This window comes from Solanum stenotomum, chromosome 9 (genome assembly GCF_019186545.1).
Source record: "Solanum stenotomum isolate F172 chromosome 9, ASM1918654v1, whole genome shotgun sequence".
Lineage (NCBI taxonomy): Eukaryota > Viridiplantae > Streptophyta > Magnoliopsida > Solanales > Solanaceae > Solanum > Solanum stenotomum.
Genome location: NC_064290.1, coordinates 7,770,302 through 7,784,056, shown reverse-complemented (window position 1 = coordinate 7,784,056; position 13,755 = coordinate 7,770,302). Strand labels below are relative to the sequence as shown.

At 33.7% G+C, this 13,755-nt stretch overlaps 1 protein-coding gene and 1 pseudogene across 1 annotated transcript; both read left to right on the top strand.

The window, feature by feature from the left end:
• The first annotated feature begins 3,449 nt into the window (after nt 1–3,449).
• LOC125877070 (cytochrome P450 CYP72A219-like) lies at nt 3,450–7,073 on the top strand. Its single transcript, XM_049558387.1, has 5 exons — nt 3,450–3,740; nt 4,369–4,586; nt 5,108–5,355; nt 5,709–6,093; nt 6,570–7,073. The coding sequence occupies exons 1-5, from the start codon at nt 3,458–3,460 to the stop codon at nt 6,993–6,995; spliced, it is 1,560 nt and encodes a 519-aa protein (XP_049414344.1). The 5' UTR covers nt 3,450–3,457; the 3' UTR covers nt 6,996–7,073.
• A 3,179-nt stretch (nt 7,074–10,252) lies between these two features.
• LOC125877071 (cytochrome P450 CYP72A219-like) lies at nt 10,253–13,755 on the top strand (annotated as a pseudogene).

Here is a 13,755-nt window from a genome sequence, read left to right as displayed (position 1 = left end):
AATGGAGAGTAAGATAGCTTTGATGGCGGGGATAGAGAGACAATATCATCATCCTCAAGCTTCGATGGCGGGGATAGAGAGACAATATCTGCAATGGAGAGTAAGATAGCTTGTTGTTGTAGCCGAAAGAGAGAAAAGAGAGAAGAAAGAGAGAAAAAGAGATAAGAAAGAGAGATAAAGAGAGAGGCGGAGATTGCGGCAGCAAAGGAGGTAGAGAACAAGAGGTATGCAATGCTTCATGCCCAACTAACTTTTCTTTTTGAATCAGAAAATATTCTTCCTCCATGTCCGGCCAGCAGTGATGGATCTGATCAGGAGGGTGATGAGAATGATAAGTCTGATAAGGAGAGTGAGGGTGATGAAGAGTAGTTGTATCTATTTGACATTTTAGACTTCTATATTTTTGGAATTGTTTGATCGTATTTTAGTTTATTTTGAAATAGTTTAATGTATATGTTGAAAATATTGTGTTGTTTTGGTTGGATGAAGTTTATTTGGAATTCTATCGGTTGTTTTGGTATAAATATGCAGGTGGGCAACTAAATTTGCAGCAATTTGTTGCCAGTTTTGTAGCAGAAAACCGACCTTCAGAGGTCAGAATCTCAAAAATAAAAAATAAAAATACCAACCTCCGGAGGTCAGAATTTTAAAAATAATAAATAAAAATACCGACCTCCGGAGGTCAGAATTCCAAAAATAAAAAAATAAAAATACCAACCTCCGAAGGTCAGAATTTCAAAAATACAAAAATTAAAATACCAACCTTCGGAGGTCAGAATCTCAAAAAATAAAAAATAAGAATACCGACCTCCGAAGGTCAGAATCTCAAAAATGAAAAATAAAATACCGACCTCCAAAGGTCGGAATTTAAAAATTAAGAAAAAATAAAATTAAAATATACCGACTTCCAGAAGTCAAAAATATTAAAAATTAAAAAAAATTAACAAATACCGACATTCGAATGTCGGTATTTCCAAAATATGAGAAATAAATATTTTGACCTCAAGAAGTCAGAAATAATAAAAATAAAAAATAAACAAATATATAAAAGTGACCTCAGGAAGTCGGAAAATAAAATAATGAATTTTCCAACTTAAAATAAAAACTGACCTCGAGAGGTTAGTAAATACCGACCTCCAGAGGTCGGTATTGAATAGCGACCAAGCTTTTTCCGACCTAAGCTGGGATGTCTGGTTTAGGTCGGTATTTCAGGGAATACCGACCTCCAGAGGTAGATATTTGTAAGTCAGTATTCACTATTTTTTTAGTAGTGTAATCCTAAGGAGGAAACAATGCTAGCTGTGGTTTGAATTTCTTTACCGAACTTATCTCCAGATTTGTTTGCAAAGAAGTCTCTACTGTCTATAGCATCGGCAGTTGGGAAACCAATAGCTATGGATAAAGCTACTCAAATCAAGTCAAGACCTAGCACAGCTAGAGTCAAGGTTATACTTGATCTAATGGAAAAACTTTCAAATCGTATAAGATTGCAGTTTGTGGATGGAGAATCTGGTAAGTTGATCGAGGTTTTTCAAGAGATTGTATATGATAATCTACCTTTGTAGTGCAATTATTGTAAGCACCAAGGTCATGATGAAGATAGCTGTCATTTGATCTCGAAAAGAAATCAAAATAACAAACAAATTGATGATATCATTGAAGTTGCTTCAAAAGGTACTATCGATAGTGAAAAGTATCAAGGTGATGCGAGAAAAATACTACATGAAAAAAGAAAGGTTGTAGACGTCGATCAAAAATAAAGCTACTTGTTTAGATCGACAGTTGGTTGTTGTCACTTCTGAGCAAAATCCTACACACTCAATGGATGTTGTTACAAGTAATATTGGTGTTCAAACAACTACCGAATACAAAGGGGGAACACCACGAGTTGGGGTGGATGCGCCGCAAGTTGGTTTAGGCAAAAAAATAATGGGTTCAGGACACAAACTAATGGATACATCTGATGTTGAAGATGCTGAAAATTTTGGGCAGCATGTTTTGCAAGTTGAAACCAAGAATGCAACTAAAAATTGGCACACAAAAATTCAACTAGTAATTAGAGCCTTTCCCCGACAAGTCAAAATAATTCTCCATGTAGTGAAAAGGGTGCGACTGGAAGTTTTCATAACAGTGAGAAGAGGCAAGATATTAGTAATGCCTCAAGAGACCTATTATGTTCAAATAGCTTTGATGCTTTATCGAAGACCATTGGAAAGCAAGTAAAGTTAACAGAGAATGACAATGATTTGATCCAAGAAAAACATGTCTCACCACCTACTTTGAATAGAAGATTAAGTCCAGAAGCTCCCGTATTTCTGCCTAAATGTGTGATTGCAAAGAAGAATGAGTCAAGGTCCTTAGTGTCAAATACAATTGATTTGGGCGAGGATTCTCTTGATGAAGATGAGGAAGACAATATGCTTGATTTGGGCGAGGATTCTCTTGATGAAGATAAGGAAGATATGTTGGACATATGCTTTGATAGAGTGGCTAGGGAAGGAGATATATCACCTAGGCAACAAAGAAGTGAAAGCAACAAAAGCAAAAAGAAGACACATGGAAGGTAACATAGTTGGGACGGTAAAATGACTGAGGAGTTTGTTCCAAGGCACCTATCGATGCGACAGGCAAAGCAGAACCATTTGACAGTAGCAATAGGTTCAACAAGATCCAATAAATCCATAAAAAAAAGTATGAATTATCAAGTGTTGTTGGATAGGTTTGAAGAAGAAGACAAGAGAAAAATACTTCAAGTTACTTTTGATGGGCAATCAATCTTTTTTAATTCATGCGTTTATAATAGAAAGTTTGAGGCTGATAACTCAACTTTCTTCTTGATTGGCATAGTTTTACATTATTTAATCATCCTCATTTGTAATATCATCATGGAGTGTATTACAAACTCTGTGGTAATTAGAAAATACTTAGTTCTCTCCAACTCTTATTTTCTTCATGCTTGTTAGGTAATAGACATTAGTATTAGGATTAGTAAGATAAGGACTAGGTCCCCTTGCTTGCACTTATCCCTATTGATATTTTTTATGTTTAATAAAAGGCCACTAAAAAATAAAGAGGTATTCAAAAATAAGCATTTGGTGAATGGAAGTTTTGAGTCATTTTAAACTTATTTTAAGTTATTTTTAACCTTGCCAAACACTTACTAACTTATGTTAAATCTTTTTTTTTGGACTTATTTTAAGTTATTTTTATATTTGTCAAACAATTCTAGAAGTAAAAAATTGACTTGAATATAGGTTTGACCAACTTTTGAGTCAATTCAAACACCTTTGTAATCTAATTCAACTTTGAAAATTAGTCAGAATTGACTTTTGAAAAGCACAACATGACAAATAAAAGTGGACAGAGAGAGTTAAAACTTCACACTATATATATATATATATATATATATATATATATAACACTTTAAATTCCTTATAGGGGAAGGAAACATAAAGTAATGGAGATTCTTGCTTACTATTTCTTAGCCTTATTTTTATTAGCAATTACCTTTGTAATATGTGCATGGAGGTTGTTGGACTGGGCATGGTTTAGGCCAAGGAAATTGGAGAAATGCCTTAGAAAACAAGGTCTCAAAGGGAACTCTTACAAATTGATTTTTGGAGACATCAAAGAGCAGTCTAAAAGCATTGAAGATGCTGAGTCCAAACCATTGAATGTCTCTGATGATGACTTGGCACCCAGAATTCTCCCTTATTTCGTTCAAACAATCAAGAAATACGGTAAGTTTTTGTTTCCTTTTCATCTGTTTAGGCTTTGATTAGTTCGAATTCACATACGGAGTGAAGTTTACTTTATTTCAAAGCTTGAACTCGATATCTTTGATTAAGCTCTTGTTTGACCATAGATTGTTTGAAGTTGAAGCTTGAGAATTGAGTTTTTGAAGTTATGATTTTTTGAACTTAAAGTTGTTTTACTTGGAAATTTTTGAAGTTTTGTGAGTGAAAGTGAAATTTTTCCACCAGTTTTTGGAACTTGGAGATAGATTTTCAAAGTTTGTTTCAAATCTATGGTCAAACAGATATTTGAAGATAATTTTTCAAAAGTTTTGATCCAAAATCTATGACCAAACACGAGGTAAGGATAGAAGGGAGCTTACCCGCCCATAACAACATGATCCAATGACTCGGCTATAGTATCAAGTACTAGTTCGGACAAACTACGAACTTTTGCTTGGACCATATATTTATAATAGGAAATTTATTAAATATGCATACATATTTATTTTCAAATCCAACAGGTATAACGAGAATGTAGCTATAAATTTCAAATTCTAACTTTGCATCTTTCTATACTTATGGAAAGTAAGAAATGTTGAGCTAAGAATTTTGGATTTGCTATATTTTACAGGTAAAAACTGTTTTATATGGATTGGGCCAAAGCCTTTGGTATTTGTAGGGGACCCTGAGATAATAAAGGATGTATTTAACAAGCATGCTCTCTATCAAAAGCAAAAATCAACTCCCCTGACCAAGTTGCTGGCACAAGGAATTGTAAGCTATGAAGAGGCCAAATGGGCAAAGCACAGGAAAATTCTCAATCCTGCTTTCCATTTGGAGAAGATAAAGGTATTTTTTCATCCCTCTCCCTCCCAAAAGCATACTATATTCTCATGCAGGGGCGAAGCTAGAGGGGCAGAAGGGGTTCATTTGAATCCCCTTTGTTGAATGCTAAATTTGTTTATTTTTACTTACGTATGTATAATAGATGCTGAATTCCCTTGGTTTCTTGGTCTGCTCAATTATTAACATTTTAAGCTTTTAAATAAGATAGTCACACAATGCAACAAAAAACTCATCTCCATGACAGTATAAACAAAAATTACTTCGCTTGTATTGATCATCACAAATTCACAATATCATTTTCCCCCCTAGAAGCTCCCCTCCTTTTTGCTCCTTTTGTGACTTGAACCCACAATCCTATTGTCCGAGCTACTCTCCATTTACCACAAATTCATGATATTGACTCTGCTTTCATTCTGTTTTCTCTCTTATCTTGCAAATATGGACTAAAGCTTTTTGAGGAGATGATATTTTTACAAGATCCGGTTGATTTAATTTGTATTAATGAATGGTTTACAAATTTGTAGGATATGCTTCAAGTAGTTTATTTGAGCTGCAGTGAAATGGTGAGCCAATGGGAGGTGGCTGTCTCAATGAAAGAATCGTCCACTGAACTCGATATATGGCCTTACCTTCAAAGATTGACTAGTGATGTAATTTCTCGCACAGCCTTTGGGAGCAACTATGAAGAAGGTAGAAAGATATTTGAGCTTCAAAAAGAACAAGCTGAGCATGTCAATGAAGTTTTACGCACCTTATACATTCCGGGATCGAGGTAATACGACGTCGTTTTTCCATAGTTTAAGTTATGTATTACAAAGTTCATCACTAATCAGTTGCTAAATGGTCCCTAGCTAGCTAACATATTTTTAACTGATGGTTGCTAATCCGTCTTTAAATAGGATCATCGACAAGTTTTTGTGGATGTTGTACACAGCTAATTCCTATGTTTCTATAGTGCCTGCACTGACAAGTTAAAAATACATTGATAAAGTAAAACTCTTTACACGTGTATATAACTTAAACCCTTCTTTCCCATATCTATATCCGAATATAACAGGAAAAGAAGTTTATAATAGTGATAATATGATGATGATATACATCTTTTTGTGTGTTAAACTAATGTAGGTTTTTGCCAACCAAGAGAAATAGAAGGATGAAGGAGATTGAGAGAGAAGTTCAAGCAACAATGAGGGGAATTATTGATAAAAGAGTGAACGGAATGAAAGCAGGGAAGGCCAATACTGATGACTTATTAGGCATATTGTTGGAATCCAACATTAAAGAAATCGAGCAACACGGTAACAAAAATTTTGGTATGACTATAAAAGAGGTTATTGAGGAGTGTAAGGTTTTCTATTTTGCTGGACAAGAGACAACCTCTGTATTGCTTGTATGGACTATGATTTTGTTAAGCAGGCATCCAGACTGGCAAGTTCGCGCTAGAGAAGAGGTTTTGCAAGTCTTTGGAAATGGCATGCCAGAATTTGATGGATTAAATCGCTTGAAAGTTGTAAGTTATTTTGGCTTCTTTACCGGTAGATTAAGGATTTAAACTTGATGAGTTTAAAGTTTACTTTCTCAACATTGAACTCATTTTACTTTTGAAATTTACATGTTAAGAATTGACACACACTCTCCCGTTGTTCCATTTCGTGTGACTCTCTTTTCTTTTAGTTTGTTTCGGAAAGAATGACACATTTTTATTTGTAAATAATTTAATCTTCAACTTTCCATTACCCTTAACACTTTTATAGCCAAAGAAATGTCATGAAATGTTTAAGATCACAAGTATTAGAAGCTAGTATTCTTTTCTATTTAATTTTGTGCTCAATCAAACAATGAGTATGTGTATGCTTATATCGTTTGTGGAAAATATTAGATTCATCTGAACCCGTTCAACATAGGCTCTATCAACATCTTGTTCTATGTTCTTGATTTCCTAATTAATACTATGCTAATTCAGTGCTGAACTCATTTTAACAATAGGTGACAATGATTTTGCACGAGTCGTTAAGGCTATATCCACCGGCTAGTGCACTTGGTCGAACCATTACAACTAAAATGAAGCTAGGGGAACTAACTTTACCGGCAGGAGTGATGCTGTCTTTGCCCACAATTTTAGTGCATCATGACAAGGAAATATGGGGCGAAGATGCAACAGAGTTCAAGCCAGAGAGATTCAGTGAAGGCATTTCAAAGGCAACAAAGGGCCAAATGACGTTTTTCCCATTTGGCGCGGGACCTAGGATATGTATTGGACTGAACTTCGCAATGATAGAAGCGAAGATGGCTATGACTATGATTCTGCAACGCTTTGCGTTTGAACTATCTCCTTCGTACACTCATGCTCCACAGTCTGTAATAACTATGCAGCCCAAATATGGTGCTCCTCTACTGTTGCATAGATTGTAAGTTGAGACTTACATGAAATGTCTTACATTGAATTAATAACTATGTCAAACAAGCATTATTAAGTTTATATGTATTGCAGCTTTGGTCCCTGCTATATCTAAAGAATGGAAATGGCTCAAATATATCATTGAACTTTGATAAAAGGTTTATCTATATCATCCGTTAAAAGCTTGACTCAATTATGTCATTTTTGTTAAATTAAGTACCTATGCAGTATTCATGCCATTATGAGCCATTTTTTTAACAAATGACATAAATGAGTTTTTTTTCTCAAAGGTTCATGACCAGGGAATGGGATGTTCATGGTTTAGATAAAAATCAATCCAAACCAAAAGAATTTGAACCAAATCGATTAAATAAACTGGTTTTATTTGGATTTGGTTTGGTTTTGTTTTAGATTTTAAAAAACCGATAGTATTTGATTTGATTTTGATTATGTTTAAAAACTCGAATAAATAATCGAACTGATAAATTATATACATATATTTTATTATTATATATGCATAATATAATATTTTTATAAATAATTTTAAATATCTTATAAATGTTTTCAACAAATTTTATTTATAATTTATTTATGAAAGCTAAAGTGTCCAAGATGAGAACATTTATATTATTGGTCATGTATATGAGTATTTATTGCAATTCTTGGTGGGACTAGGAATGTCACTGTCTCTTCCTTCTAGGTCAAAATGATGAATTTTGAAGCTTTATTCACATTAAATTCAGTGATCGAAAGTTCTGTAATGTTCATCATTCTAACTATTTTTCGTTTTGAATAAATTGTTGTTTGTTTTCCCTCTTTTAAATGAATCATTTTAAAAAATTTGTGTATGGTTAATGACTTAATAAACGAATCAAACTGAAACCGATAACAATCAAACCGATAAATGTATATTGTACTTGGTTTTTCCAATTGAGTAAATTTTACACAAATCTCATATTGTTAAGAGCTAATTAAATATTATCCCCAGTGGCGGAGCGAGGATTTTTAATAAGAGGGTTCAAAATCTGAGAAGTAAACACACGAACTAATAGAAGGGGGTTCGACATCTATTATACATACCTAAAAAATAATTTTAACCATGTATAAATAGTAATATTTTCCGCCGAAGGGGGTTCGAATGAATCCCTAAGTATATTCTGCCTCCGCCCCTGATTATCCCTACTCTTTTTCAAATTACAAAAATTCCTTAAATTTGGTGGAATTCAGATGCATCCCAAAATGTTTCGATACATCACATTCTGATTTTGGATACATCCTTTTTCAGATATATCATGTACCTCCCGATACATAGCGTAAAGTGATGTATCTGATGGATACATCGCGCAAAGTGATGTATCCGATCAATACATCGCGTAAAGTGATGTATCCAATTGACACGTCACGTAAAGTAACATCTCGATACATCGCGTACGTTCTGATACATCACAAAGTGATGTATCCGACCGATACATCGCGTAAAGTGATGTATCCGATCAATACATCGCATAAAGTGATGTATCCGACTGATACATCGCGTAAAGTAGAGATTTTTGTAATTTTTTCAGATGATTGGGAATTTTAGAAAATATAGTAAAATAAATTGTGTATTTAAGTCATTTTTCCAATTGAAAAATTGATTAAATTAATTTGATTTTGATCAATAATCGATCCAACCTGACTCGTAAACACCCTTATAGATGACATATTTGAACGTTTTCTCTTTAAAGAATGGTGAGCTACAAGATAATCTAGTTTATACATAAAGTCGGAACAAATTATATAAATTCAAGAACTTTTGACCCAAAAATAAATGACGGATTATCTAAACCTCCCTAAATTTGACGTGATTTATTAAGATTTTCACCGAAGCTATGAATCATATTAATTACCCTGTCAAATAAGTCAAGTCAATTCGGGGATAGTTAAGACTATTTACAGTTAAGCAAATCTGAATAGAACACACCAAATTTAAGTTCATCGGTCAAAAAAAAAAAAAAGTAAATAGAGAATATAACATTGGCCAAACACTAAAAGTTGAATTTTTTTTAATTAATTTTTTTAAAAAAATTATTTAATGCGATAAAATTCCTTTAAAAAAAGAAGAAAAATGAGTATTAAAAAATAAGCATTTGGTGAATGGAAGTTTTAATTCATTTTAAACTTGTTTTAAGTTATTTTTAACATTGTCAAACACTTCCTAACTTATTTTAAGTCATTTTGTTTTGTATAAACTATAGGAACCACATATTATAAGTACTAAATAACATCTTATCCCTTCTAGTTTTCTATTTACCAAAAATCCCTTAAAAATGATGTTTGCGGGATACATAGCATTGTGCACGGGATACATTAGGTTTGATACATTCCACATAGCGGGATACATAGCGTTGTGCACGGGATACATTAGGTTTGATACATTCCACATAGCGGGATACATAGCGTTTGATACATTCCAAATAGCGGGATACATAGCGTTGTGCACGGGATACATGCGGGATACATAGGTAAATAAGAGATTTTTGAAATTTTTGAAATAAGTAGGGATAAATTGATATTAAGGTAAGTAAAGGAGTGTAGTTAAGTGATTTGTCCTTTCGTTTTTACTTATTTTAAGTTATTTTTATATTTGTCAAACACTAAGTCAAAAATGGACTTAAAAATAGGTTTGACCAACTTTTAAGTCAATTCAAACACCCTTGTAATCTAATTTAACTTTGAAAATTAATCAAATTGACTTTCGAAAAGCGCAACATAAAAAATAAAGTGGACAGAGGTGTAGAGAATAGCAAAAGAAATCTATAACCGGAAAACCTTCTGCTAGCCCAAAATTGTTAACTAAGATCAGAAGATTCAACTAAAGAAGAGGAAGTTAAAAAGGAGAGAGTACTATTTTGGATAGGAAAACTTTATTATGGGCGAAGATTAATTGATTTGGGTTGAGTTACTCTACAAGAAATATTTATATTGTATAGGGATGCTTCTAGAAATTATTCTAGATACATCTACAAGAAATATGTATATATCTTTATCTTCTAACTATGTAACAAAAATCTAGATATTTCTATATTTTACTATAAATATCTAATTATCTAGAATATCTAAAGTTTTCTAAGTATAAATATCGAACTCTACAAAATTCTAGAGAGTTCTACTAAATATCAAAGATATTTTTTGTACCTTCAAAAAGTCAATTTTAATTTTTCACAAGAGGGAGTATTAAAACTTCAAACACAATATTATATATAACACATTGAATTCCTTATAGGGGGGAAGGAAACATAAAGTAATGGAGATTCTTGCTTACTATTTCTTAGCCTTATTTTTATTAGCAATTACCTTTGTAATATGTGCATGGAGGTTGTTGGACTGGGCATGGTTTAGGCCAAGGAAATTGGAGAAATGCCTTAGAAAACAAGGTCTCAAAGGGAACTCTTACAAATTGATTTTTGGAGACATCAAAGAGCAGTCTAAAAGCATTGAAGATGCTGAGTCCAAACCATTGAATGTCTCTGATGATGACTTAACACCCAGAATTCTCCCTTATTTCGTTCAAACAATCAAAAAATACGGTAATTTTTTGTTTTCTTTTCATGTGGTTTTCTCATGTATCTGTTTTAGGGTTTGATTAGTTCGAATTCACATCTGGAGTAAAGTGTACTTTCATTTCAAAGCCCAAACTCGAGATCTTTGATTAAGCTCTTGTTTGACCATAGATTTTGAAGTTGAAGCTTGAGAATTCAGTTTTTTAAGTTATGATTTTTTGAACTTAAAGTTGTTTTACTTGGGAAATTTTAAAGTTTTGTGAGTGAAAGTGAAAATTTTCCACCAGATTTTGGAACTTGAGAAGAGATTTTCAAAGTTTGTTTCAAATATATGGTCAAACAGATATTTGAAGATGTTTTGATCCAAAATCTATGACCAAACGCGAGGTAAGGATAGAGGAGTGCTTACCCGCCCACAACATGATCCAATGACTCAGCTACATTTAGTTTCAAATCCAACAAGTATTACAAGAATCTAGCTATAAATTTCAAATTCTAACTCTGCATCTTTCTATACTTGTGGAAAGTAAGAAAAGTTGAGCTAAGAATTATTGGACTTGCAATATTTTACAGGTAAAAACTGTTTTATATGGATTGGGCCAAAGCCGTTGGTAATTGTAGGGAACCCTGAGGTAATAAGGGATGTGTTTAACAAACATGCTCTCTATCAAAAGCCAAAATCAACTCCACTGATTAGGTTGCTGGCACAAGGAATTCTAAGCTATGAAGAGGATAAATGGGCAAAGCATAGGAAAATTCTCAATCCTGCTTTCCATATGGAGAAGATAAAGGTAATTTTTCATTCCTCTCCCTCCCAAAAGCATAATATATTTTCACGTAGGGCCGAAGCTAGGGGGGCAGAAGGGGTTCATTTGGATCCCCTTTGTTGAAATGTTAAATTTGTTTATTTTTACGTATGTATAGTAGATGTTGAATTTCCTTGGTTTCTTGGTGTGTTCAATTATTAACAGTTTAAGCTTTTGAATAAGATAGTCACACAATATGCAACAAAAAACCTCATCTCCATAACAGTATAAACAAAAATTACTTCACTTGTATTGATCATCACAAATTCACGATATCATTACCCCCCTCTATAAGCTCCCCTCCTTTTCGTTCCTTTGGTGACTCGAACCCACAATCCTAGGTTAGAGGTGAGGGGTGCTTACCGTTTGAGTAACTCTCCATTTATCACAAATTTATGATATCGACTCTGCTTTCATTTTGTTTTCCCTCTAGCTTGCAAATATGGCCAAAGTTTTTTTAGGAGACAATATTTCTACAAGATGCAGTTGGTTTAATTTGTATTAATGAGTTGTTTGAAAATGTGTAGGATATGCTTCACGCAGTTCATTTGAGCTGCAGTGAAATGGTGAGTCAATGGGAGGAGGCTGTCTCAATGAAAGAATCATCCACCGAACTCGATATATGGCCTTACCTTCAAAGATTGACTAGTGATGTTATTTCTCGCACAGCCTTTGGAAGCAACTATGAAGAAGGTCGAAAGATATTTGAGCTTCAAAAAGAACAAGCTGAGCATGTCATTGAAGTTTCTCGCACCTTATATATTCCAGGATGGAGGTAATACGACGTCGTTTTTCCATAGTGTATGTATTACAAAGTTCATAACTAATCTGTTGCTAAATGGTCCCTAGCTAACATATTTTTTGGTAATGGTTGCTAATCCATCCTTAAATAGGATCATCGACAAGTTTTTGTGGAAGCTGTACGCCGCTAATACCTATGTTTGATGTTTCTATAGCGCCTTCAATGACAAGTTAAAATACATTGATAGAGTAAAAACTATTTACGTGTGTATATAACTTTCCCCGTATCTATATCCAAATATAACAGGAAAAGAAGTTTAAAATAGTGATTATTTGATGATGATATACATGTTTTGTTGTGTTAAAAATAATGTAGGTTCTTTCCAACTAAGAGAAACAGATGAAGGAGATTGAGAGAGAAGTTCAAGCAACAATTAGGGGAATTATTGATAAAAGAGTGAAGGGAATGAAAGCAGGGGAGATCAATACTGATGACTTATTAGGCATATTGTTGGAATCCAACTTTAAAGAAATCGAGCAACACGGAAACAAGAATTTTGGTATGACTATAAAAGAGGTTATTGAGGAGTGTAAGTTGTTCTATGTTGCTGGACAAGAGACAACCTCTGTATGGCTTGTATGGACTATGATTTTGTTAAGCAGGCATCCAGACTGGCAAGTTCGCGCTAGAGAAGAGGTTTTGCAAGTGTTTGGAGATGGCATGCCAGAATTTGATGGATTAATTCGCTTGAAAGTTGTAAGTTATTTTAGCTTGTTTTCCTTCCTTTTAATTTCCATATCTCCGCAACACATGGTGTTACTTTTATTTAGCGTCGGATTAAGGATTTAAACTTAGGTTCTTTGCATTGAACTCATTGTTATACACTCTCCCTTTGTTCCATTTTGTGTGAAGGTCTTTTCTTTTAGTTTGTTCAAAAAAGAATGACACATTTAATATTTAACTTTCCAATTACTCTTGATGGAACACATTTATGGCCATAGAAATATCATGGAATGTTTATGATCACAAGTTTTAAAAGTCTTTTTTTCTATTTAACTCCATGCCCAATCAAATAGTGAGTATGTGTGTGTTTATATCGTTTGTGGAAAATATTAGATTCATTTGAACCCGTTCGGCATAGGCTCCATCAGTCTTTGGTTCTATGTTCTTGATTTTCTTATTACTATGCTAATTCAATGCTGAACTCATTTTAACAATAGGTGACAATGATTTTGCACGAGTCGTTAAGGCTATATTCACCGGCTAGTGCACTTGGTCGAACCATTACAACTAAAACTAAGCTAGGGGAACTAACTTTACCAGCAGGAGTGATGCTGTCTTTACCAACAATTTTAGTGCATCATGACAAGGAAATATGGGGCGAAGATGCAACAGAGTTCAAGCCAGAGAGATTCAGTGAAGGCATTTCAAAGGCAACAAAGGGCCAAATGACGTTTTTCCCATTTGGCGCGGGACCTAGGATATGCATTGGACTGAACTTCGCAATGATAGAAGCGAAGATGGCTATGGCTATGATTCTGCAACGCTTCGCGTTTGAACTATCTCCTTCGTACACTCATGCTCCACAGTCTGTAATAACTATGCAACCCAAATATGGTGCTCCTCTAATGTTGCATAAATTGTAAGTTGAGACTTATATGAAATGCGTTGGATTGAATTAATA